This window comes from Sceloporus occidentalis, unplaced genomic scaffold (assembly GCF_023333645.1).
Source record: "Sceloporus occidentalis isolate IW3139 unplaced genomic scaffold, rSceOcc1.0.p SCAF_9, whole genome shotgun sequence".
Classification (NCBI taxonomy): domain Eukaryota; kingdom Metazoa; phylum Chordata; class Lepidosauria; order Squamata; family Phrynosomatidae; genus Sceloporus; species Sceloporus occidentalis.
The window spans coordinates 21,843,537-21,867,545 of NW_028316989.1; the positions used below are offsets into that span (position 1 = coordinate 21,843,537).

General features: G+C 42.0%; 1 protein-coding gene across 3 annotated transcripts in view; it reads right to left on the minus strand.

The window, feature by feature from the left end:
- The window catches only part of FLI1 (Fli-1 proto-oncogene, ETS transcription factor), a 108,899-nt gene that overhangs the window by 19,817 nt on the left and 65,073 nt on the right, over positions 1–24,009 (minus strand). For all 3 annotated transcript variants that reach the window (XM_089537659.1, XM_089537658.1, XM_089537657.1), the window contains exons 3-5: positions 23,093–23,250; positions 18,333–18,536; positions 9,642–9,710 (exon numbers count right to left, since the gene is read on the minus strand). In XM_089537659.1, coding sequence (XP_089393785.1) covers positions 9,642–9,710; positions 18,333–18,536; positions 23,093–23,250 — 431 coding nt within the window. The remainder of the gene's footprint in view (positions 1–9,641; positions 9,711–18,332; positions 18,537–23,092; positions 23,251–24,009) is intronic.

A 24,009-nucleotide genomic window follows, 5' to 3' on the forward strand; every position in this document is an offset into this window, starting at 1 on the left:
GCCAAGGTGCGGTACAGATGCACCAAATGAGCTGTGCTGGTGACGTACTAGGGTTAAGGGACCGCGTGGCAACCGCATGGTCCCTAACCCTAGTATGGCACAGAGCCATAACAATGGCGGCACCGTGTGTATACAGATGCCGCCATTGTCCACATGTCACATTGCGCTTGTGATGTTACAAGTGCGCCATTGTCGCACTTGGGTGTCACCATGGCAGCGCAAAAAGAACACATTTTTGTGGGTTCTTTTTCCTCTGTACGGTTTGTCTGCTGCAGCTTCCCTGCAAGGGGAAAAAGGGTGCTGGCAGGCCTCCCTTTTTGGGAGGTCTGTACCACGCCCAAGATGATCAAATTGAGGCTATCATATTTTGGCCACATTGTGAGAAGGTATGAATCAGTGGAAAAGTCAATAATGCTAGGAAAGGTGGAAGGCGGTAGAAAGAGAGGAAGAAAGCATACCAGATGGCTAGTATCAGTGAGAGAAGTCATGGGTCTGAACTTGAAGGACCTGAACAGAACAGTTAGAGACAGGGATTTTTGGAAATGTCTCATTCACAGATTGCCATGGGCTGAGGTCAACTTGAAGGCAGTTAACAACAACAACAACAACAACCACAACAAGGTGAACCTATCATGGGGTTTTCTTCCCAAGATTTGTTCAGAGAGGGTTTGCATTGCCTTTCTTTGAGGATGAGAGAGTGCAACTTGCCCATGATCACAAAGTGTCTTTTCATGGCCAAGTAGGCATTCAAACCTGGTCTTCCTAGTCTGCCATTTAAGCCATTACATCACACTGGCCCTTATATTTAACACACCCATAACTAATCCTAAAAGAACACCTTTTTTACAACACAGAGAGTTACATCTTAGATATGGACAGTTTAACTTTTTTTTCTACTGAGATATAACTGTAGTACCTTCAGCTTTGCTTACTTTCCACACTACGTACCATTTGTAGTTGAGAAAAACCTGATAGAGTACAACTAGCTGAACAATCTATTTTACTCAGGATTGTTTGCAATACAACAGCCCTGACAGTTAGAGAGAGGAGATAGATAGGTAGATGAAAATTGGGAAACATTCTATAAAGGTTTCCAATGCTTTGCATTGATCCAAATTTCCTTTTCATTAGAATTCGGGAAAGGGGGAAATTTAAATGAATAGTCCAGTGGACTTGACAAAAGCCAAATGCAAACCTTAGAATATGCTCTACAAGAATATCTAGCAGCAACTGCTTTTGCTCAAGAACAAACACCTTTGAGTGACAGGAGTTGCAATAAATGTAAACCACAGAAGAATCAATTTTATAGTCTCAGCTTTCCCTCCCTTGTTCTCCCTCTGCTTTCCTTCCTCTGTTTAAGCATTAGCACCTGTCCAGCTCCAGAAAGGAGGCGAACAGCATTTTGGGGCGAAGTTTGCAGGCCTACGTTTGCTCCTTGTTGACAGAGGCTCTGTGCATGTGTGTTTGCTTTGTTCAAACCATCTATTATTATTATTATTATTATTATTATTATTATTATTATTATTATTATTATTTAAAGAGATAAGTATTCATTTGGAGATGGAGCCAGGCAGGAGCAGGATGAGCTTTGTTGCTACCTGGCGAGAGTGTTTTCTCTAGGGATGGCTGTGGCTGCTCTGCAGGGAAAGCACAAGGCGGCTCAAGTAGGCGTCTGCTTAGCAGACAAAAGCAGCACCTGCAAAGAGTGGCATTAATCCTCTGTGCATTGATGTATCTGTGTCTGTGTGTGCACACGTGTACACATGCATTTATTCCGAAGCAGATGGCTGAGGTTAAATGCACAGCAGTAGATCAGATAACATCCTTTACTGAAGCCAAAACTACACATTACAGGAAACACAACTCTAAACATCATCATGTCAAGTTTTCTCCCTCCTGGCTCCCCAAGGTATACCTGTAAAGTCACCTCATCTCTAGGGATGTAATTCTTTGCCAAATTTCTTCTTGAAGTAAGGGATGAACAACTTTAGCCATCTTCTTCCTGCTGAGAGTAAGTCTTTGAAAACTGCACAATTTTTTAAGGCTTCATAGGGCCCATACAGACAGGCCAAAATAAAGCTGCTTTGGATCACTTTGGAGGTATGCTGTTTAAATGATGCATGCGTCCTAAGAGTCCAGAAGCCATGTCCAAGCCCTGCTCCAGTCTCGACTCTTAGGATGCATGCATCATTTAAACAGCACACCTCTTAAGTGATCCAAAGCAGCTTTATTTTGGCCTGTCTGTACAGGGCCATAGTTTGGGATTAGCTCTCTACAAAATCCAGACATGGCTTTTTTTGCACAGAAAATAGCATTTTCTGTACAGGTAACATTTCCTGAGTGGGAAATGACATTTCTGCTAAGAAATATGTCTGCTAAGAAATAACGGTTTTCCATGCAGAAAATGCTGTTACCAGTGCAAAACAACCCCAGATGAAATTTGCATAGAATAAGCCCTGAACTGCAAATATTCTCATCAGTCCCAGATTCTTCACATTAGGATTTCTCAACTTGATACAAATGTTTTTTGACCATTTGGGGGAATATTTTACAATATTCTTTCTGTCTCTGCTCTTAACAGCTTAAACTTTCTCATCCCCAGCAGCAGCCAGTTCTATACCGTCAAGAAATTCTCAGAGGATGATCCAGGTGAGGGTTTATATGGTGCAACAGCTCTGCCGACAGAGCTTTACAGAGGCTACAGATATTAACATAATAATAATAATAATAATAATAATAATAATAATAATAATTTATTTATATACCGCCTTTCCAGTGATCAAGGCGGTTAACAGCATATTAAAAATTAACAATAAACATTCATAATCTAAAAACATCACAATCAAATCACAAATACAACAATACAAAACTCTCCAGCTAGCTCTATAATGCTACTGGGAGGGGAGAAGGGAGTACTTCAGGGGTATTATTAGAGCTATGCTTGCTGGAACAGGTGTGTTTTCAACCCCTTTTTAAATTGGTCCAGCGAGGTGGCAGAGCGGAGTTCGCCGGGAAGCGAGTTCCAGAGCTTGGGGGCTGCGATGGAGAAGGCCCTCTGATTAGTGATGGAGTATCTCGCTTCTGGGACTCGTAATAGTTGCTTCCCGGCAGACCTGAGTGTGCGGGGCGGATTGTATGGAGAGAGGCAGTCCTCCAAGTACTCTGGGCCCAAGCCATTTAGGGCTTTATAGGTGATAACCAACACCTTGTATTGCGCCCGGAAGCGAATAGGCAGCCAATGGAGGTCTTTAAGGACCGGTGTTATATGACTGGTCCTGGAAGTACCAGTGACCAATCTTGCTGCCATATTCTGTACCAATTGTAGCTTCCGGGTATGGTACAAGGGTTGCCCCATGTAGAGCGCATTGCAGAAATCCAATCGAGAGGTTACCAGAGCATGTACTACCGTTTCAAGGTTCCCCCGGCCCAGGTAGGGACGCAGCTGGCGTATCAACCGAAGTTGATAACAGGTACTCCTGACCGTCGCATCCACCTGAGAAGTAAGGTGGAGCGACAAGTCAAGGAGCACCCCCAGACTGCGAACTGAGTCCTTCATGGGGAGCGTGATCCCGTTCAGGACAGGTGGAGATACAACTATCCCTGGGCCCGGAGAACCTATCACGAGCACTTCCGTTTTCTCTGGATTCAAACTGAGTCTGTTTTCCCTCATCCAGCCCATTACTGACTCCAGACAGGCATCGAGAGGAGAGATGCCATCCGTGGTCACTGCATCAGTCGGAGACACAGAGAAGACTATCTGGGTGTCATCAGCGTACTGATAACCCCGCGCCCCATGCCTCCGGATGATCTCTCCCAGCGGTTTCATGTAAATGTTGAAAAGTATGGGGGACAGAATGGCTCCTTGAGGGACACCAGATGTAAGGGCCCTCTTATCGGAGCACACGTCCCCCAGCTGCACCATCTGGAACCTTCCCGAGAGGTAGGAACGGAACCACTGGAGCACAGTGCCCCCGATTCCCAACTCCCTCAGGCGTTCCAGAAGGATACCATGGTCAATGGTATCGAAAGCTGCTGAGATGTCCAGGAGCACTAACAGGGACACGCTACCCCTGTCCATGCCCAGACGAAGATCATCGACCAAGGAGACCATGGCAGTCTCAACCCCGTAGCCCGCCCGAAAGCCGGTTTGAAATGGATCTAGATAATTCGTCTCATCCAAGATCGATTGAAGCTGGATTGCAACCGCTCTCTCGATCACCTTCCCCAAAAATGGCAATAGCGATACTGGTCAATAATTATTATGCATCAGGGGGTCGAGGGAGGGCTTTTTTAGCAATGGTTTTACTATGGCCAATTTTAAGCTAGATGGAAATTGCCCATCCCTCAATGATGTATTAATTATACAGTGGAACATAGAAGTTACAACCGTTCCCCCCTGAGCCGCTAGCCATGAGGGACAGGGATCGAGGGAGCAAGTTGTCTTCCTAACACTTCTAAGGATCTTGTCCACATCCTCGGTACTTACAGACTCAAAATGATCGAGTACAATCAAGTCCACGGAAGCTCTAGAGACCTCTACTCTGGTATCTGCACTAATACTAGCATCAAGACCAGCCCTTATCCGAGAGGTTTTATCCGCGAAGAAGTTGTTAAATTGGTCGCAGCAGGCCTTAGATGGTTCTAAAACCTTCCATTTATAAACCTTATGTGTTTTCTCTCTGTTTCTTCCATCTTTATTCTTTCTAGAAAAGAATGTATATAGTCAGGTGGAAAAGATGAGACAGCTATGCAATGCCTTTTGAGCTAGGAGACCGCCAACTGGAAGCACTCATAACTGTGTGAGGTCTCAGGTAAGTCTTCATATACACTGCCTGAACTTTTGAGAATGCATTGTCTGCAACATAATTTAGTGTCTTGCGAATGAGCTGCAGTGGGTCTTGGGCTCATGTGATTGGCTTCCTTCCCTTCCCTTCCCTTTCTAGAGATGCTCTGGGGAGCAGTTACTGTTCCAGTGGCAGCTTTTGGCTTCCATGTCCATTGCATGATGAACCTGCCCCAGCTTTTAGTCTGAACTTTAGAGATGCTGAACCTTATCCACTAAATATTTTCAGGCTCTTGGGTAGCTCCTTTCAGACTGGAATTAGAAGCACAGAATCATAGAGTTGGAAGAGACCGCAAGGGCCATCCAGTCCAACCCCATTCTGCCATGCAGGAACTCTCAATCAAAGCATCCCCGACAGATGGCCATCCAGCCTCTGCTTAAAGACCTCTAAGGAAGGAGACTCAAATACACTCCAAGGGTGTTTGTTCCCCTGCCAAACAGCCCTTACTGTCAGGAAGTTCCTCCTAATGCTGAGGTGGAATTTCTTTTCCTGCAGCTTACATCCATTGTTTCGCATTCTAGTCTCTGGAGCAGCAGAAAACAAGCTTGCTCCCTCCTCAGTATGGCATCCCTTCAAATATTTAAACACGGCTAGAACCTGAATTGTTGACTGCCCCAGTGACAGGGAAGCCATCAGCTGCCACTGTATAACTGTTTTAGTTAACCTCAGTTTGTATCATCTGAAGCTTAACCTGAGACTGGCATTATTAATTATGGTTTGTTTAAACAAGTCAGCTTCATAATGTGGGCATGGACAAATAATGTAAGGAACACTTGTAATTTTTCTCCTAATTGAGAAAAGGTGCCTCAAGACATCTTTTAAAAAATAGTCAACCGTTGCAAGAATCTTCATTTTTTAACCTTTCTGCAAACAGCACCCCCTCCCTCAAAAAAAGAAAATCTACAAAAATAGAAGGTTGGACAAAAACAGAAGGTTCTTTTTGTGCAAAAAAGCTTTTTCACATAAAACTTGGTGCAAAACACCACTGTTGATTTTTTTTATTTGCTCGGACAATTTATCACAAAATAGTTTTAAAAATCTGAAACATATTTAAAATGGATAGATATCTCAAATTTGAAGAAACACTGCTTTTCTGGATTGACTAAGAGTATGGAAAGGTTGTTTGGGGGAGGAGACTACCGTCCACCAACCACAGACAGCACAGCTAGTGGCTTTTGGCTTCTGGGAGTTACAATCCAAAAAGTTACTTCCAACCTATGGACTGACCAATTATTTGACTCAACAAAAGTAGCTTCATATATTTTTCCTTCATCTTCATATGACATACTAGTTTTTTAATATGGAAGGTAAAATGTTATTTATTAGAGAGCATTAAGCATGCCACCCTGTACTCATAGGCTAAGATCCTACATAGTCAAAGGTAGCATAAATCATATCCACATGCAGGCCTGTCCTATGGCTCCCTGTAAGTATCCCCAACAGTGGTATCAATACGGGTGTGCGGGGGGCAGCAGAATGCATTGGGTGACACTCCGGGGGGGGGGGGTCACCCAGTAAGGTGGTACACAAGGGGGCATGCTGCCTTCCAAGTCTAGCAAGGGAGGGGGAGTTGCTGCCTTATGGGTCTAGTGGACTCAGAAGGATTATGGGGGTGTCTGTTGCCTTCCAAGTCCAGTGTGGACTCCGAAGACCTGTGTGGGGGGGGGGGTTTGCAGCCATCTGACCAAGCAAGGGCAAGGCAATTTGTTATCAGCTGCTGGCTGCTTTCTTGGATACCTACAGCCATTCTGTTACTAGAGGAGAATTGGGGGTGGGGTGGGGGAGAAGCTGTGCTCCCAGCACTAGTAGCAGACCAAAGGCTTCATCCACTGAAATCTCCTGGAGTCTTCTGGAAGCTTCAGTGCATGGCATCATCAGTCTATGTCTACTATGGGAGCCTAGCTAAATGTTCCTCCAATCCCCTCCACTCTTCAACATCAATGGATTGGCCATGGGGAACCTTGCAGCCCAACAGTGAGTCTAGTGGGTGGGCACCTTTGGTCATTACAGAAGGTGGAAGAGAATACCAAACTCCAAAACAACAACATCATCAACAACAACAACAACCAGAAGAATAAAGTGGGCTTTTTCCTGCATGGCACTAATCAGCCACAGTCTGATAGCCATAATAGTTATAAAAGAGATCTCTTCTTTGCATAGGGATATAAATCTTTGTTTGTTCCATTCATTTCCCAAAACCTTAGTATACAAGCAAAATTCCTTTTTGTGCACTCCCTCCCTTTTTGTCCAAAACTCTTTATTTTTACAAAAAAAGAGACCATTTTGGCATCAAAAATAGTGTTTTCTTTTAAAGCCAAAGGTTTCAAAGGCAAGCCTAAACATATATTTAAAATAAAATTCAGTTTAGCCTTTGGTGGTCTGGGGCTGTAGTAGTTGAGCTAGCATGACTAGACCTAGTTGTTTCCACCTCACTGCAGAGAATTCTGTCCCACATACATACATATTCTTCAACTGAGCAATAATCATGAATACATTATACATTTTGATTCCATAAATGTAAGGCTTTATTTTACAGCAACAATTCCCATGTGTTAGTATTATGAAGTCAGAGAGAGGAAATCCTGTAACTTCATGGCATAAGAAATTTGGTGCTTCTCCCCACCCCCCAATTTTCTAAAGCTAAGCCCATCAGCTCTCAGTATACACTTGAGGATGGCAAATGTTAAACTGAAACAGACCCTGCCTGCTTTCTCTGTATGTGCAAAGGGTTAGGCCCATAAAGCCAGGGTGAAGCTGGGATTTAGATTAAGTGATTGCTAGGGGAAATGTAGTTAGCTGCTGCAGGATGTGGGAATCAGGCAGTACGATGAGACATAACCTTTTTGCAGAATTGATTTTATATAAAAAAATGCATGCCTCATGCTGAAACAGATGGCCACAAAGGCATGAGTTAGCTAAAGTCCAGCACCAGAATGATGGAACAGAGCAAGCAATGGTGGCTATGCCTGGATACTCAACCAAGTGATGCTTCACTTGTTGAAATTCATTCATTCCTTGTAACAAATGAAAGTCCAAGAAGTAATTGCAGATGTCACCAGGCTGACTCTAGTCAGCTCTCCACAAACTGGTGCCCCCACCATTGTGCTGCACTGCAACTGTCATCATACCTCAGTGGCTCAGCTAACTGCGGGGAAGCATCTGTGATAATTTGATGGGGATGAATCCCCAACCTATGGAAAACCTAAGGCTTTGAAGAGGTGCCACTGCTATTGCTCCCTTCCCATCCCCTCATTGTTCAATTTCTACATTCATGGTGCCACTAAAGAGAGAGGAGAAGAAGTTAATGGGGAAAAATATCCTGATTATGGTGGTAGTATATCCAGTGGTGGCTAGTTGCTTTCATGTCCGGGGATGATGAATCTACTCAGGTTGAGCTTGAAAAGAGCTGTCTGAGCTTGAAAAGAACTATCCAAAAATCTGTTAGGGGTTAGGTCCCAGCACCTTGAATAAGTTCTTTAGTGTCCAGGCTAAAATCCAGAATAGATTGTAAAGTTGAAGGCTTTAATGGGTGGCATACAGAGTTTTCTGTGGTTTTTTTGGGCTGTGTGGCCATGTTCTGGAACGCTGCCCTCTGAAGATGGCAGTCACAGATGCACGTGAAACATCAGGAATAAATTCTTCCAAAACGCAACCATACAGCCTAAAAAACCCAGAGGAAAAACAGTGGATTCCCAGCCCCACCATCATGGAAGCTACAATCTGCTACTGAGCATATTTATTAGTTAAAATATTTATATCTTGTTTTCTGTTTAAACATCAGAGAGCCAGCATGGTGTAGTGGTTTGAAAGTTGGACTATGACTCTGGAAACCAGGGTTCAAATCCACACTCAGCCATGGAAACCCATAGGGTGACCTTGGGCAAGACACTCTCTCAGCCTCAGAGGAAGGCAAAGGCTGGGATTTACATTCTGAATAAATCTTACCCTGAAAATCCTACAACAGATCCTGGAAATCCTACAAATCTTGACAAGAAAACCCCATGATAGGTTCACTTTAGAGTTGTCAGAAATCAGAAACGACTTGAAGCCACACAACAACAACACCTTAAAATCTCTGGGTGTCATGCAATAGAACCAACCTGAATAATTTAAACAATATAAATATAAAATGGTTTTTAAAAGCTAAAAAAATATCATGTAATTTAACAAGTTAAGTTTTAGTGAACACCTATGTTTTCACTTCGTGCTGGAATTATGCTAACATTGATGCCAATTGGCCTTCCAAGGGGAGGATATTCTATAACTGGGGTGCCACAACAGAGAAAGCCCCCAAATTCCATGCTGCAGAGGACAGTTCTCTATTTGAAGGGAGATCCAGTCCAAGTCCAATTTAAAGATAAAGTCCCATTAGAATGAATCTCTAAAGTTTTCCATCACCAACTGAGACTATGGCAGCAAACTGAGTAGAAACACAAGTCACTTGTTCATTCTCCTGAACTTTGATGAAACCTCTGTTGTATTGCATTTCTATTAAAATATCAGTAGTCCTTTCTAAATTTGCAATCATATCTAGAGATAAGCATATGAAAATGTCACACCAATCCATCTGTTCTCTTTGGGTTATGCACTGTCTAACATCTTAAATTGCCACCCATGTTAGAGGGTTTATTGGGAACAGTAGGAAATACAAACTTAACTTAAAGAGCAGAGGAGATTTGACACTCCCACTCCACCCAAACTGAGCTCCAGATCTGTTTTTATTTGGTGATTTCACATTGAAGGCACTAGATAAACCATTAATAGGATAGATGTGAAGATAAAGAGGGAAGCTCTCACCTTCTTTGGCACTGAGTCGAGAGGATGGCTCTGTATGGGCTGTTGTATTGTAAGACAGCAATGAGCTACCTGGGAGGAAAAAGAAGAGGGGTTTATTGCAATGCAAAAAAACTGTCATTTGTAAATGAGAAGAATAAAAACTAGTCTCAGCATCACTGGGAACCATCTGCTTCTGTGTTAGAGGTGCACTGAATCAACTCTGCGTTTTAATCCAACTTTAAAAGTGCTGCCCAACCCCAGATAGGTCCTTTTCTGGATAGTGTTCAGCACCTTGGGTAGCTCCTTTAAATTCTGGACTAAAACCTAGAATGGATTTGCTGCACCAACATATACACACTGACATGAAAGCCATCAGCCACCACTGTTCAATATTACTAAGGTTAACTATGGGCCCATGCAGACAGGTCAAAATAAAGCTTCTTCGGGTCACTTTGGAGATATACTGTTTAAATGACACACACATCTTAAGAGGCCAGAAGCTACACCAAAGCTGCGCTCCAGGCCTTAGGACTGGAGCATGACTTTGGCGTGGCTTCTGGCCTTTTAGGACTCATGCATCATTTAAACAGCATACTTCCAAAGTGACCCAAAGAAACTTTATTTTGGCCTGTCTGTATAGGCTTTAAGATAGCTGCAAAGTTCAAGTCCAACAAAAAGAAACACAGCTTCTTTGTCAGCAAGTCATAGACAACTGAGAGAATTATGCTCAAATACTTGGAGAAATTATGTCAAACAACTACAAATTTTATATGTATTATCCTACTAGAGATGCCCCTTCCCCACCACCACTCCCTCTGTGTCATGTCTTTCTAGATTGTAAGCCTGAGGGCAGGGAACTGTCCAATTAAAAAGATTGTATGTACAGCGCTGTGTAAATTTACAGCGCTTTATAAATAAAGGTTAATAATAATAATAATAATAATAATAATAATAATAATAATAATATTACGGCATACAAAGCCAGTACAAAGATAGAATACAATAAAATACAGTAATGGCCAATGTATTGATGAATATCCATGTAGACATAATATGATCATAATTTCCATACATACATATCAGTGGGAAATCTAAAAAAAGGTAAAACTCTCTACCATATACTGAATTACAGAGAAATTTAAGGAGTTATAGAATTAGTCCAAAGGCGCTTCTTTAGTATAGTCATTTAGATTGAGAAATTATGTGTTTTCTCACTCTGCCTGTACTCACTGTGCAGGAACATTTTCCAAAGCTCTTCTACCCATTTTTGCATCTTTAGTGCCAAAAGAATGCCTGCTCCATTTCAAGGATGAAAAGTGAACAATCTCATTCCATCTCTTTTCATTCCAGGTGGAGAAACCAGCTATTGGCATCATCTTTCAAGACCACTAAAGGGACAATAGCACCTACAATATCTGAGGACAGCAAACTAGAGATATCAGCAATCAGGATAGGCCATATAATATATGAAGCTCTGCCTGACAACAGTTTAGCGTGGTCCACAGCACCTGCTACTTGAGATAGCTGCTTCATTCTAACTAATAGCAATAGTCTTGGTTTTGTTGGATTTTAAAAAGAGATCTCTTCTACTTTCTCTTCCAGTGAACAAGGAGGAGCTCACTGCACAATAGTTCAAACGGTGCTTCAGCTTTGCATGCCCTTCAACTGTCCTGGTCTGGCAGAAACAGTCCTAATAAATCCTCTGTCATCCTGTGCTTTCCGTTATTTTAAATTATCGACGTTTTTCTTCCCTTCTTCCCACTTTCTACCATTGTCTTGGGTTTACTTCAGTTGCTGCAAACTGAGTTCAAAGTGCAGAAGTGTTTTGAAAATTAACTCAGCAGCAGAGAGAGGAAAGGCAGGATAGAATCCTGCCTTTCCCAGCAGATTCAGGCAAAAGCAAACTGCTGCAGCATCTCTGTTCTTTCTCATTAATGACTTTTGCCAGCTTTGCCACACATGTCCAGGTTTCATCTGTGAAATGTTGGAGGGTATGTCCATGTGTAGAGGCAAATCAAACAGAAGACTTTGCATTATGAACCAGTGTTTACTGATGCTAAAACCTAGAGTGCTTGCTGAATACACCGGCCTCATTGAACCAATTTCTGGCAGATCAGTTAGCATATAGGTAAATTCCACTGATTCAGCTGGGCTGCTCCATTTGGAATTAACAATAGGGTTCAGGCCTCAGCCTGTTTCTTGTGCTGCTTTTGCAGAAGTGGAACTGGACTGATATTTCAAAAAGATCAGTGCCGCCTGTTTACTGTGTACCTCACCATACTTGCTCAGCCTGCACATTTGGAAAGGGAGGAGTTATAACAACAGAAGACGTCATGGTTTTGTTTTGTTTTCCATTCTAAATGAAACTGGCCATGCAAATTCCAGAAGATTAGATTGTTAGAGCCACTCTACATATTCCAAATATTTACACCAGTATACCTCTCCAGGGACTGTACTACTTCAGAATGGAGTCGGCAGAGCACATATTTTAACAGTTCAGCATGAAAAAAGAAATCCCACAGCTGTTGTGATGGCCTGATGATCTAGTTTTCTATGACCAAAGAGTCCAAACTTGGAAAAAATACATTTTTAGACTACTGTTTAGGATCTCTTCTAGGGGTTCTAAGCCAAAAGAATGAATTTCCCCAAGCTCTGAAGAGACTTTTGCCTTGTTTCAATGGGGAAGCACTAAAATACCATACCTTCCTAAAAAGAAGATAGATGGGATAGGAAGAGGAAGAAAGATTAGGTAAGAATGGATATCAGGAAGTAGAGAAAAGGAAGGAGAGAAAAGAAAGATAGTGGAAGGGGATTTGTAGGTAAGAGGGTATTGGAAGGGAATCTGTAGCAAGGAGGTTTTGAGAGAAGTAAAGAAGACAAGAAACAATTTGGATGAAGATGTTAACTCTGGGAAGAAGAAGGGAAAATCCAATATTAAGAAGGCTAATAGTAAGACTTTATACAAATCTAAGACACCATTTATTTAAATTTTGCTTGCATTAATTTAAAAGATTTAAGAGATCCCGGCTAACCAAGACGTTACATTGTTTCTCACTCTTGCTTCAGTGGTTTCTTTTTGTTTATATATACATAGACATAATATATATACATCTTGTGTGCTGTATCAAGATTATCATATTTCGATTGTAAGCCTGAGGGGCAAGGAACTGTCAAATTAATAATTTGTGAGCCATTCTGAGAGCCTTTGTGGATAAATAAAATAAATGCTTCCAAAGAAAACACCATGATAGGCTTGTCTTAGGGTCGCCAGAAGTCAGAAATGACTTGAAGGCACAAAAAACCCAACAACAAGTTCACCTGATTTTCTTTGGGGCAGGAGAATCAATGCCAGAAAAGGGAAGTACCACAGTGCTACCATTGGTAGCGTCCGCTTCTCAAACTGGCCAAAACGGATGGCCACCATTTCTAAGGCGTGTGTCTACCTATACCCTTGGTGTCTGTTTTGTTTTTCTTCCTCTCAAATATCAGTGAAGGAAATACTTTCTGGCTGACACATTTTTCTGGCATATTGGAAATGGATCCCAATTTCAAAGCTCAGCACAACAAGCATCAGCCAAGCGGGCAAGTGCCAAGGGACGAGGCTTCCTCCGATTAAACAGACTGAATGTGCAGCTAAAATGCTGACTGGCATAGTGTTCAGGATTGGGAGAGAGGGAAAAGAAAAGGCAAGAAGAAGGGGAAAGGGAGGGGAAAATGTCATTTCAATGAACTTGACAGATAAAGGAGAGGGCCATATTTTGCCGAACAACACAGGCCCAGCCGCCAAGAGCAAAAGAGTCGCCTGAGTTTATTGCTCAAATTTCTCACCTTTGCCCGGCAGTCTGAGGTTTCTGGTGGGAACACCAGAAAAAGAAGCAAAATGTGTTTCCTATTAAGACATTTAAATGAAAAAGGGAGGGGAAGCAAAGAGACGCTTGGGTTTGTGTATGGAGGTGGCGCGGCGGAGAACAGAGACGGCAAAGCTTAACAGGGCATTGAGACAGACAGAAAAATGAGACCTAGGAGTCTTTCGGAGTAGGTTTTAAAAGGGAAAGGAGCAACATTCAGATGCAAGTGTGTCCACCTGTAAAATGAGTATCCAGCTTGTTGGGGGCAACTTACACATTGCAAACCACTTAGCGAGTGCTAGTTCACTGATAAGTGGTATAGAAATGTACTTGCTATTCCTAATTCACCTCCCAAACAAACTGCCCTCTTTGCTCCTAATTCCAGATAAATGAAGGTTCGTTGTCATTACTCAGAGATAGGACACACACTCCATAGAGGCCCAATATGACTATTGTCTTACTAATTCGTTATGTTTGATGTCTAAACCCAGACACAGAAAATAAATTCAGGGATTGGAATCTGCAAATCTTGACTACTCATCCTGCTCCCAAAGAACAATGTTGCCATTCAAATAGGACCAATACCTCAGTAGGTTGCTGTATTTGTTGCTATAATTCTCTCTGTGTGTGTTTCCAATTGATGTTTCTCTTGTCCTGGAGGTTTTACTTGCAATTCCTGCCACCAGCTGCAACATTTTATTCCTCAAGTACATTATTTTTTAATTCTGAGACATATCAGAACAACATTTTCCATTCTTGTTTTCCTCCTTTCCTTTTATTTTTAGATAATAGTACTCTGGCACATCAGTGACATTGCACTTTTGCACTATAACTCTAGATAATGCTAAGAAAACATTCAAAGATGAGAAAATTTCCTCTTCAAAACAGCAGGACCCAGCTCTGCAAACCATGCCCCAGTTTGAAAAAAAATATGTCTTGAAGAGCCCTAGTAAAAATCCAAGAAATAGCTGCCAACAGCTCACAAAAAGAATGGAATGAATGGATGTGGAGGTGACAACCCAGCAAAATTCAAGGCATTTTATTGTGAGAATTCACACTTTTCTATTCCAGTCTGGATGAGCCAGTCTTTTCTTGCTAGATTCATGAGTTGTTTCCTAGAACCTTTTGAGGGGTGTGGGAGACACACATTTTGAAAGGCTTCATGCCGACACAGCAGCATATTTTTCTTTTCCTGTTCTGAGTGTCTAAGTACCCAGACAGACAGGCCAAAATAAAGCTGCTTTGGGTCACTTTGGAGGTATGCTGTTTAAATTATGCATGCGTCCTAAGAGCCCGAATGCCGCACCAAAGCTGTGCTCGATTCTTAAGGACAGGACCACAGCTTTGGCGCAGCCTCTGGACTTTTAAGATGTGTATCAGCGTACCTCCAAAGTGACCCGAAGCAGCTTTATTTTGGCTTGTCTGTTCGGGCCCTATTTTGACACCACTTTGTCATGGTTTAATGTTGTGGGATTCTGGGATTTGTAGTGTTGTGAGCCTTCTCTGTAAGAGAGCTCTGGTGCTACAAAAACTACAAATCCCAGGATTCCATAAAATGGAGCCATGGTAGTTAAAGTGGTGTCCAACTACATTATTTCCACTGTGCCTCAATCAATTTTAGCAATTGCATGGAGTTTGCCTGATTCTCTACCACTGGTGTTCATGTGCATCTGGGAGAATGTACTATGCACATACTACGCAGGCTGTAATGTAGCCTATTGCCTTCAAACCTTATCCTGCACCAGTGTCAAAGGGAGATTCAACTGCAAGTCCTACTGGTTTCTGTACATGTGGTGTAAGGCGTGCCTTAACCTTTAAGTCAGGCAGCATCTTTTGGGATGACATTGACTACAGAACAACAAACCCGGGTTTTCCAACAGTTGTATACTCCATAAGGAGCAGTAGCCAATACTGGGGTCCAATAAGGGGTGGTCAAGCAGCAAGGGTCTAGAAGTCAAGTTTCACCCCCTTGAAATTAGTGAAGGCCGCACACACCTTCATGAAACCAGAAGTGGCCATACTGATATGTGGCATATCATGGCACAGGGTGCATTTTGTTTTAAAGAAGTATACCTTGTTTTAAAAGATAATCACTACTCCTACAGGTTTCCACTAGTAGAAATTTGCTATTTTTTGCCAGAAGATATTGGGGTCTAGGGACCAGCAAGCAGCAGGGAGCGACATGATTAACATAAGTATGCTTCATTCATACATCAGTGTTTTAAATTGTACGTTCCAAGGGTACGACAACCATCAAGTGTACACCTAAAATGGCAATGCATAAATCAGCCATTAGAGTCTTGAAAGGTGCCTCTGAAATTAGCAGCACTTAAAACTGCAAATGTGTAAAGCAGCCATTGGACTCTTTTGGATGGTGCATCCAAAATAAGCAACAGTTGAAACAGAGGAACTGTTCTCTGAAAAGTACACTACGCGGCTGTCTTAAAACTATAGCTGCAACTTTGAGCATTTTATTTTTAACATCAAACTAGTGCTGGCCATGTACAACCACTGTGAAGTAGTTCTTGCCATAACCCAGTGGCAAACTGCCAGCATAAACACGCCCATGCCATGCAACACACAGCTTGCATTCTAACAACCGGCATGCAAAATCTCTGTAGGGTTACTGTCAGTCAGTGCAACACATAAACACACTTTAGGCTTAACCCTTACTGGCTTAAGAGTGTTGGGGAGGGAGCAAAAAGTCACAAGACTCTCTGAAGACAAACCAAGTATTTGATTCCTATGCATGAAATTTGGTCATGATTCTTGCTCTTTGCCCCAATCCAAAAAGGATTACTAGCTTGTACCAGTAGATTACAATGCCCCTGTCATTCTTTGTAATAGGGAAATGGGCTGGGATGCCTATTTCTTCTTCAGAAACCCAGCACTAAACAGTCAATGGAAATTAAGTCTGGAAAAACAATAAATTCCCTTCAAAAGGCGTTGCGCCACAAGGGAGTTACCCAGAAATCCAGAAACCAGACTGTCATTAGGCCGACGTAAGAGCAGCTGCTTGGAAAAGAATCGTCTCCAGTAGCCTGCTTGGCCTATAAGCATACTTTAATGAGCACAAGCCTTCTATATATTTGTCAGAACATCTCAATTGTAGCCAGTGATGCCAGGAGTGAGAGGGCAATGGGACAGGCAACTGGCATTCTCATCTTATGGGCCACTGGTACAAAGCAAGGGGAGGGATCCAGCACAAGATTCAAGTCATCCCAATGTGACAGGGCTGGGAAATACCAGAATGGCAATGTGAATGCCACTGTTATGGTGCCAAGTCAGATGTGGGTGGAAAGAAGACTTAGTAAAGATATTTAGCATTTATGATCTCAAAGACACTGCAATATATATATATATATATATATATATGGAGAAACAGAATCGGTACACTAGCAGGATTTTTGACAAACATGAGATCTGTTGCCTTGGAGTAAAACAAAATGAGACTTCAGTGAAGATAAGCAATGGGAACTGACAGCTCTCATGCCAATGAAGCAATGGCTTTGCTCTGGGTTTTAGTCCAAACTTTGAAGGAATTATCCAAAGCGTTGAACCTTGTCCCCAAGCTTGGTTCAGCTTCTTGGATAGCCCTTTTAAAGTTTGGACTAAAACCCAGAGTGGATTCACTGACATGGAAACCACCAGCTGTCACTAATGATGACTATCCATTACTTCTCACAACAATAAAATATCAGTAAAGACACAACTTTGGCAAAGGCTCTCCGGTCTCCTCATACTAATGGAATCTCACTAACTTTAAATGTGTTGTATTTTTTGCTTTCTGTATGATTTTATTCCTCTTTTCCTCTGCAAAACAGATCTCCTGCCGGTCCTATCTCTGTGTACACTTAGCTGGGGTGGGGGAAATTATTTTCTTGCATATTTGATATAAGAAAAAATTGGCTTTCGCCCCTTCTGAATATTTGTGAGCTTTGGTTAATCCTTTTTTCAATTTTTTTGACTGAGGGAATGCAAAACTCTTCCACAACGGCAAAAATATGGAGCTACAGATATTGCTAGCCTGGGGAATACCAGGTTACCCATATCTGTATATATGGTAAAGATGAGGAGCCTTTCTATAAAAGAATTGGCAATCCAAAAACTACAAACAAAGAAAGAAGGGATCCAAACTTGGATTTTAAAGTGCTAAACAGAATTCAGAGCCTTGGGTCTCATTGGATGAATCAGATATCTCCCAGATTAATTTATTTTAAAATCTTATGTTCTTTCTATCCTGAACATGAGGAAATTGTGAAATTTGGCCTGTTCTTATCAAAAATAACTGAAACAAAATGCTCACCTATTCCTACTGTATAAATGTGTGTGTCTGTGTATAGACAGACAGACAGGTAGTACAGCTCAGTTTATAACATCATTGATGAAGATGTTGATGAAAAATCACAATAAAATGATACAATCCAGTGCAGCATAAATTCAATAGATACATACGACACAACACAAAAAGTGAATAAGAGACTAAAACCATCGCCAGGTTCAAGGGTGCATCTAAGCTGAAATAATGCAGTTTGACATCACTTTAACTGCCCTGGGTCTGTCCTACTGAATCCTGGGATTTGTAGTTTTGTGAGGCCCCAGCGTTCCTTGGTAGAGAAGGCTTGTAAAACTACAAATCCCAGGGTTCCATAGGATGGACCTACAGCATTTAAAGCAGTGTCAAATGGCATTATTTCTATAGTGGAGGTGCATCCCAGGAGTCAAAACCACACCAAAGGAGTTGAATCAACAGTAAATCTGAAATACTGAAAACGCTCAAATGCTTCAAAAATCTTGCTTTTCCATCATCCATTCAATACATGCTGACCATGCAGTAAGATGGGAAAGGAAAGTGTCCACTTACTTTCCCTGAGGTAACTGAGGTGAGACAGCAGAACTTCTGTGTTGTAGAGGGAAGTGGTCCGGAGGAAATCGTCTTTGTTCATCTTGCACAGTTCTTTGCCATCCATATTTTGGAAGAGACTGGTGTCAATCTCCATTAGACCATACTCTTTTATAGCCCACTCCAGCCACTGGCGTACATGGTCCTGGGTCCATAATGTAGGGTCTATCAGAAGAAAATTAGAAGATCATGAGAAGGTTGATGATCAGCAACATAGTTTTTGCTTTAGAAACACAGTGACATCAAATAATATGGCCTCCACATTTTTTTCAGAGGAAAACTGGGGCATGTGTGGCCAAGCAACATTAGAGTGCAGTCAAGGGGGCAAAAGTGAATAAGGAAGAGCACATAAAAGAGGAGGGCTGCAGCAGTTTGCTTCTGCCTGAACCTACTGGGAAGGGCAAAATTCTGCCCCCTTTTCTTCTCTTGCCCCCGTTGCCTCTGTGCAAACAACTTTTGCACTTTGAACTCTTTGCAGCAGCTGAGGAAAACGGAGGGAAAAGGGGAAAAGGGAGAGAATGAGAGAGAAATTGTGAAATTTTAAAAGCAGTCAGAAAACTGGGATGACAGATGATTCACTAGGGGTGTCCCTACCAATTGGGATACTTGAAAGGTAGGAATTAATACCCATTTTGGGGTCAGTTTATGGCAGCCTGAACCTCACCAAAAGGTCATCTCTTTCTCCCATGTTATCATTATTTAGCAACTTTCCAGGTTTTTTAATGAGGTTTTTCTTCATTCTTTGCTTTAAAAAAAATGCCTCCTCCCTGAGGCATAGTTGGGGGGGATATCATTATGTTCTCTTTTCATCATGTTTTAGGCCCATGTTGCTTTTGTTATGTGCATTCAAGTCCTTTCTGACTTATGGGGACCCCAAGGCAAACTTATCATGGGGTTGTCTTGGCAAGATTTACTCAGAGGAGGTTTGCAGTTGCCTTCCTCTCAGGCTGAGAGAGTCTGACTTGTCCAAGTGGAGTTACATGGCCAATAATGGGTGACATGGTGGTTGTTACACCCCTGTAAGATCCTGCTGGGGGTTAAGTGTGGCCTCTCACCCCTAGCAGTTGACCATCTTTGTTCTAAGAGATGTACAGGTTTGGACTTAGGGGAGAATTCCTTGCACAGAGGTCCACTGAAGCAGAGCAGCCACCAAGAATGGTTTTCTGCCCACTCACACTTCCCATATTCCTAACTTGATACATATCAGATGAGAGTCTCCAGCCTGCCTTGCAGATCAAGATGAAATATAGCACCAAAGGCAGCCTCCTAGGTAGGTTGGAGCAAGGTTGTTCAGGGTTTCCTGTGAAGATGGACAATTGTCATCAAACTAGTTTATTGCACTGCCAACTTACTAACAGGAAGGAGGGACCATTCCAAGAGCTTGGATAATTTACTTCATTGGACCATATTGCCCATAATCCCCAGCCAGGAGATTAAAGAGAGCCAGCATGGTGTTGCGGTTTGAGTGTTGGACTATGACTCTGGAGACCTGAGTTTGATTTCCCATGGAAACCCACTGGGTCATCTTGAGCAAGCCACATTCTCTTAACCTCAAAGGACTTTATCGCACCGCCTCCGATTTGGAAGCCATTTGGGAAAAAAATGTCTGCCAAAGTGACTTACAGGGCCCGAATTCAACAGTGGAGGCAATGGGAAGCCATTTTGAGAGAAAAGTGCAATAAAATCAGCCTAACTTCTGAATTTGGCTCAAATTCGGAAGAGGTAAGTTGGGAAATGGAGGTGGTGCATTAAAATCAAAAGTTGATGTCAACCTCCCTTTGATCAAATCTTGCAAAAAACAAACATATGATAGGTTCTCTTTAGGATTGCCATAAGCTGAAAAGGACTTGAAGGCAAACAATAACCAGGGGTGAACTTTTCTGTGAAAAAGATTGTGGATTCAGTTCTCATCTGGCACTGAACACAAAATCTCAGGCACAGAATGTCCTTAGAGGTCACTTTGCTGTTCAATTGGAAGGGTATGCCTTTTCCACCTAGTAAATCTGGGAGTTTTAGCAACAAACAAAGATGATTCTAAGGGCATCCCCTGGTCTGGGCTACTCAAACCCATTCACAACCCCCCTTTTGATCTCTCTTTCCTCTAAAGTAAGTCTATACTTTCCCTGGAGAGGCTAATCTTGCAAGTCTGTGGGAGCTAGGCAACTACAACCAGGCAGTCAAAGCCATTTGGCCCTGCTCTCGGTCCATTACAAAGTTTGTACAGATGCTTATTAAAATTTTTGGAGGGATGTTTATTACTGTGGTCCAGAAAGTAGTAAATTCTATGAAAATGACCTCTCCTCACTCAGACAAGTTTGCTTTATATGTCTGAGTCATATTTCCAGACTGGACTGACAAAACAAACATCTAACTCCCACCCACTCACCCTTTGCTTGCAATGCTAGTCCTGCAGAGTCAACACAGATGGGGAAAGGATGGAACCCTGGATTCAGTTCACCGCTGAATGCAGGGTTGCCAGTTGCAAATTAAGATCTAAATGGAGAAATTATTTTTCCCCATTGGTAGTGATTTTAAGAACGAACATGGCAATCCCATTTCAGGGGAAGGCCACTGTGGTGTGTCACAAGGCCAATTTTCTGGCTTTGTGATCCTCTAAGGGCCACACAGACTGCAAAAAATGTCAAAAGCGGGGGACCCTCCACAGATTCAGAAGTGCAGACATTCATTTCTGGTTTGTACAGTGTGCATTTCTAGACAGTAAACAGTGAAAGGGTGCCCCTGCAGCCTTATTAAAACATGAATTGCCTCTCCTCCAAGAGCAGTTACTAGCTCATTTTTTTTCTATTTATTTTTTGGTTAGAAAAAGAGCAGTTAAGGGACCGTAAGTGGCAGAAGGCTTACAGTGACCACAGTAAATATATCACAGAAGACGTAACACTAAACCATAGTTTAACCACTGTGAGGAATGAGCCTCTCCCCCTCCTGGCCTTGCACCTTTCCCTTTCTCCTCTCCTTCTCCCAAATGGCAAAGAGGAATGCCTTTGCCTTCCTCAGAGGCTGAGAGAAATAGGAAAGTACATGAGCCTGAGCTAGGCTTATCATAGCCTACCCCAACCTGGTACCCTTCAGATGTTTCAGACTGCAACCTCCATCATTTGTAGCAATTAAAAAAAAAAGAACATTGATTTTCAAAGTGCTAGAAAACCTTTGAATAGGCCCTAAATACCCTAAAGACACCAGGTCCTTTCTTGGAAGATAAGCAGGGTTAGCCCTAGTTAGTACTCAGATGGGAGACTGCCAAGAATACCAGTCGCTGTGGGCTATATTTCAGAGTAAGGAGCTAGAAAAACCACCTCTGAACATTGCTTGTCTAAGAAAACCCTATGAAATTCATGGGGTCAGAATATGTCAATAGCTGGCTTGAAGGCACATACAGAAAATCTTTTCTCAACCTGGTACCTTGCAGATATATTGCACTGTAACTCCAATAATCTTTTGCCAGCATGTTCTGGAAGAGCTGTTGTCCAACACATCTGGAATGTACTGGATTGGTTAGGCTTCTTTTAAATAATGCATGTCAGTATTATATGTTCTTCCCCTCCCTTTGGTTGCAATATTACTGCTTTTAACTCATAAAGCCAATACAGACACATACAGAGAGATATTAAAGACAATTATGTATTTGTACTTTTACAAGCATTTTTTAAAAATCTGCTGTACCTCCCCTTAGAGGGTAAAGTACAATGCCATACTACTGTTTTTACTGAGCTACTTATCATTACACATCTGCACTTTTATCTGCATCCTCTGCTATTTTTCTCATGACTCTTATCAAAAAGTGCAAAGCATCACACACAAAAATGGTCATATTTTCATTTTCCTTCTGTATTCTCTCATTGTATGCCCACTGAATAATGCCTGCAATTGTAACTAACCAACTTCATTTACAGCATGCATTCTCTTTGACATTGTAGAATAGGTAAGGAAAGGAAAAAAGAAGAGAGGAGGGATAATTGGTGCAAAGAGTAAGAGCAAAGAAAATAGTGGAGGAGAACATAATCTCTCAATGGGAAAACTACACTCTCACTTAAAATAATGAGTAGAATTTGTTTTTGTTTTTAAGATAAAGTTCTTATGAAGTGGTGCAACTTCTGTTCCAATTTCTACACCACATTGTTTTCCTCCCTTTCAGTATTTCACAATGAAAAGCAGAGACATTAAAGTCACACAATCTGAGCACCCCCCCTCTCTCTCTCTCTCTTTCTTTCTTTCTTTCTTTCTTTCTTTCTCTGATCTAGCAGTCCAATTCTTTCCTTCTTATTACACAAAGGACTCAGCATTGCATCTGAATCCTTTCCCAACTCCAAATGCAACATTTGGTAGTAACAAATACATTAGAAATGGAAAGGAAAGAAAACAAGGTTCATTAAAAGCTGCGTGTGGTTTCACTATGGACCCAAACAGACAGGCCCAAATAAAGCTGCTTCAGGTCACTTTGGAGGTATGCTGCTTAAATGCTGCATGTGTCCTAAGAGTTCGGAAGCCATGCCAAAGCCATGCTCTTGTCCTAAGGACCAGAGCACAGTTTTGGCACAGCTTCATTTAAACAGCATACCTCCAAAGTGAACTGAAGCATCTTTATTTTGGCCTGTCTGTTCAGGACCTATGTCTGCCTTATGAGAAATTTTACATTGGGCCGAAGACCCAATTTTGTCAATTCTGAAAACCCATCCATGTTCAAGAAACAGGTGGCCTTTTACCTGCTGGAACAATGACTCTCCTCTCATTGGTTGTCATGTTGGGGGGAGGAGGACCATTCTTCTCATCCATGTAGGTGCCATAGTTCAAGGGGTTGGATTCTGTCCCAGCAGGAACCAGTTTGTTGCATTTGCTAACACTGCAATCCACTGGGGACTCCCTGAAATGAAGAGAGAGACATCAGGTCAAGATTTTGGTGATCAAGATTGGTCGTGATTGCCCACTCTCCAAAGTTCAAGCGTCATTAATGCCTCTCATATATGAATCACAGGAATCTTGTCCACCTACAGCTTCACAGAAGAAATTGGTTCCATTATCAGTAGTTTCTGTATGAAGAACAGTGTGTGAATATCTACAGAAAGGATCTGCACACCTCAAGATCAAGTCTAGAGTACAGTATCTGCTTACTATGCGTTCTAATGTGGAAAAGAAACTCTTTGCAACCTGAGAATATATTTCTATAAACGGCAACAGTAACAAGAAACATGACAGCATATTATTATTAATATTATTATTATTATTATTATTATTATTGGGATTGCCTCCTCTTCATCACTGGCACTAGCATCTGTGTGATCTGCTGTGGGATATATGCACATCATGTATGCTAGCAATAAATGGTCTTGATAGATCTATGTCAAATTGTGTTCTTCAAGCTGGCATTTCTTGTAGACCTTTTCCATGCTTTCCCCTCAAGACAAACTTAACTAGTGTGGCCAAATGACCTATGTGCCTGCAGCTCTGGTCTGCTGTCCAGGCATAGACACAAGGTGACTGCTCCTTTACCTGCTTGAACCAAACAATCTTTCCAACAAAAGATGCCTTCAGGTTTTGGAATGTCCTTGGACAACCCTGCAAATCAAGGCCCATCCTCTGTAAAGTAGGATACATGGCTCCATCAATTGGTTTGTACCCAGGG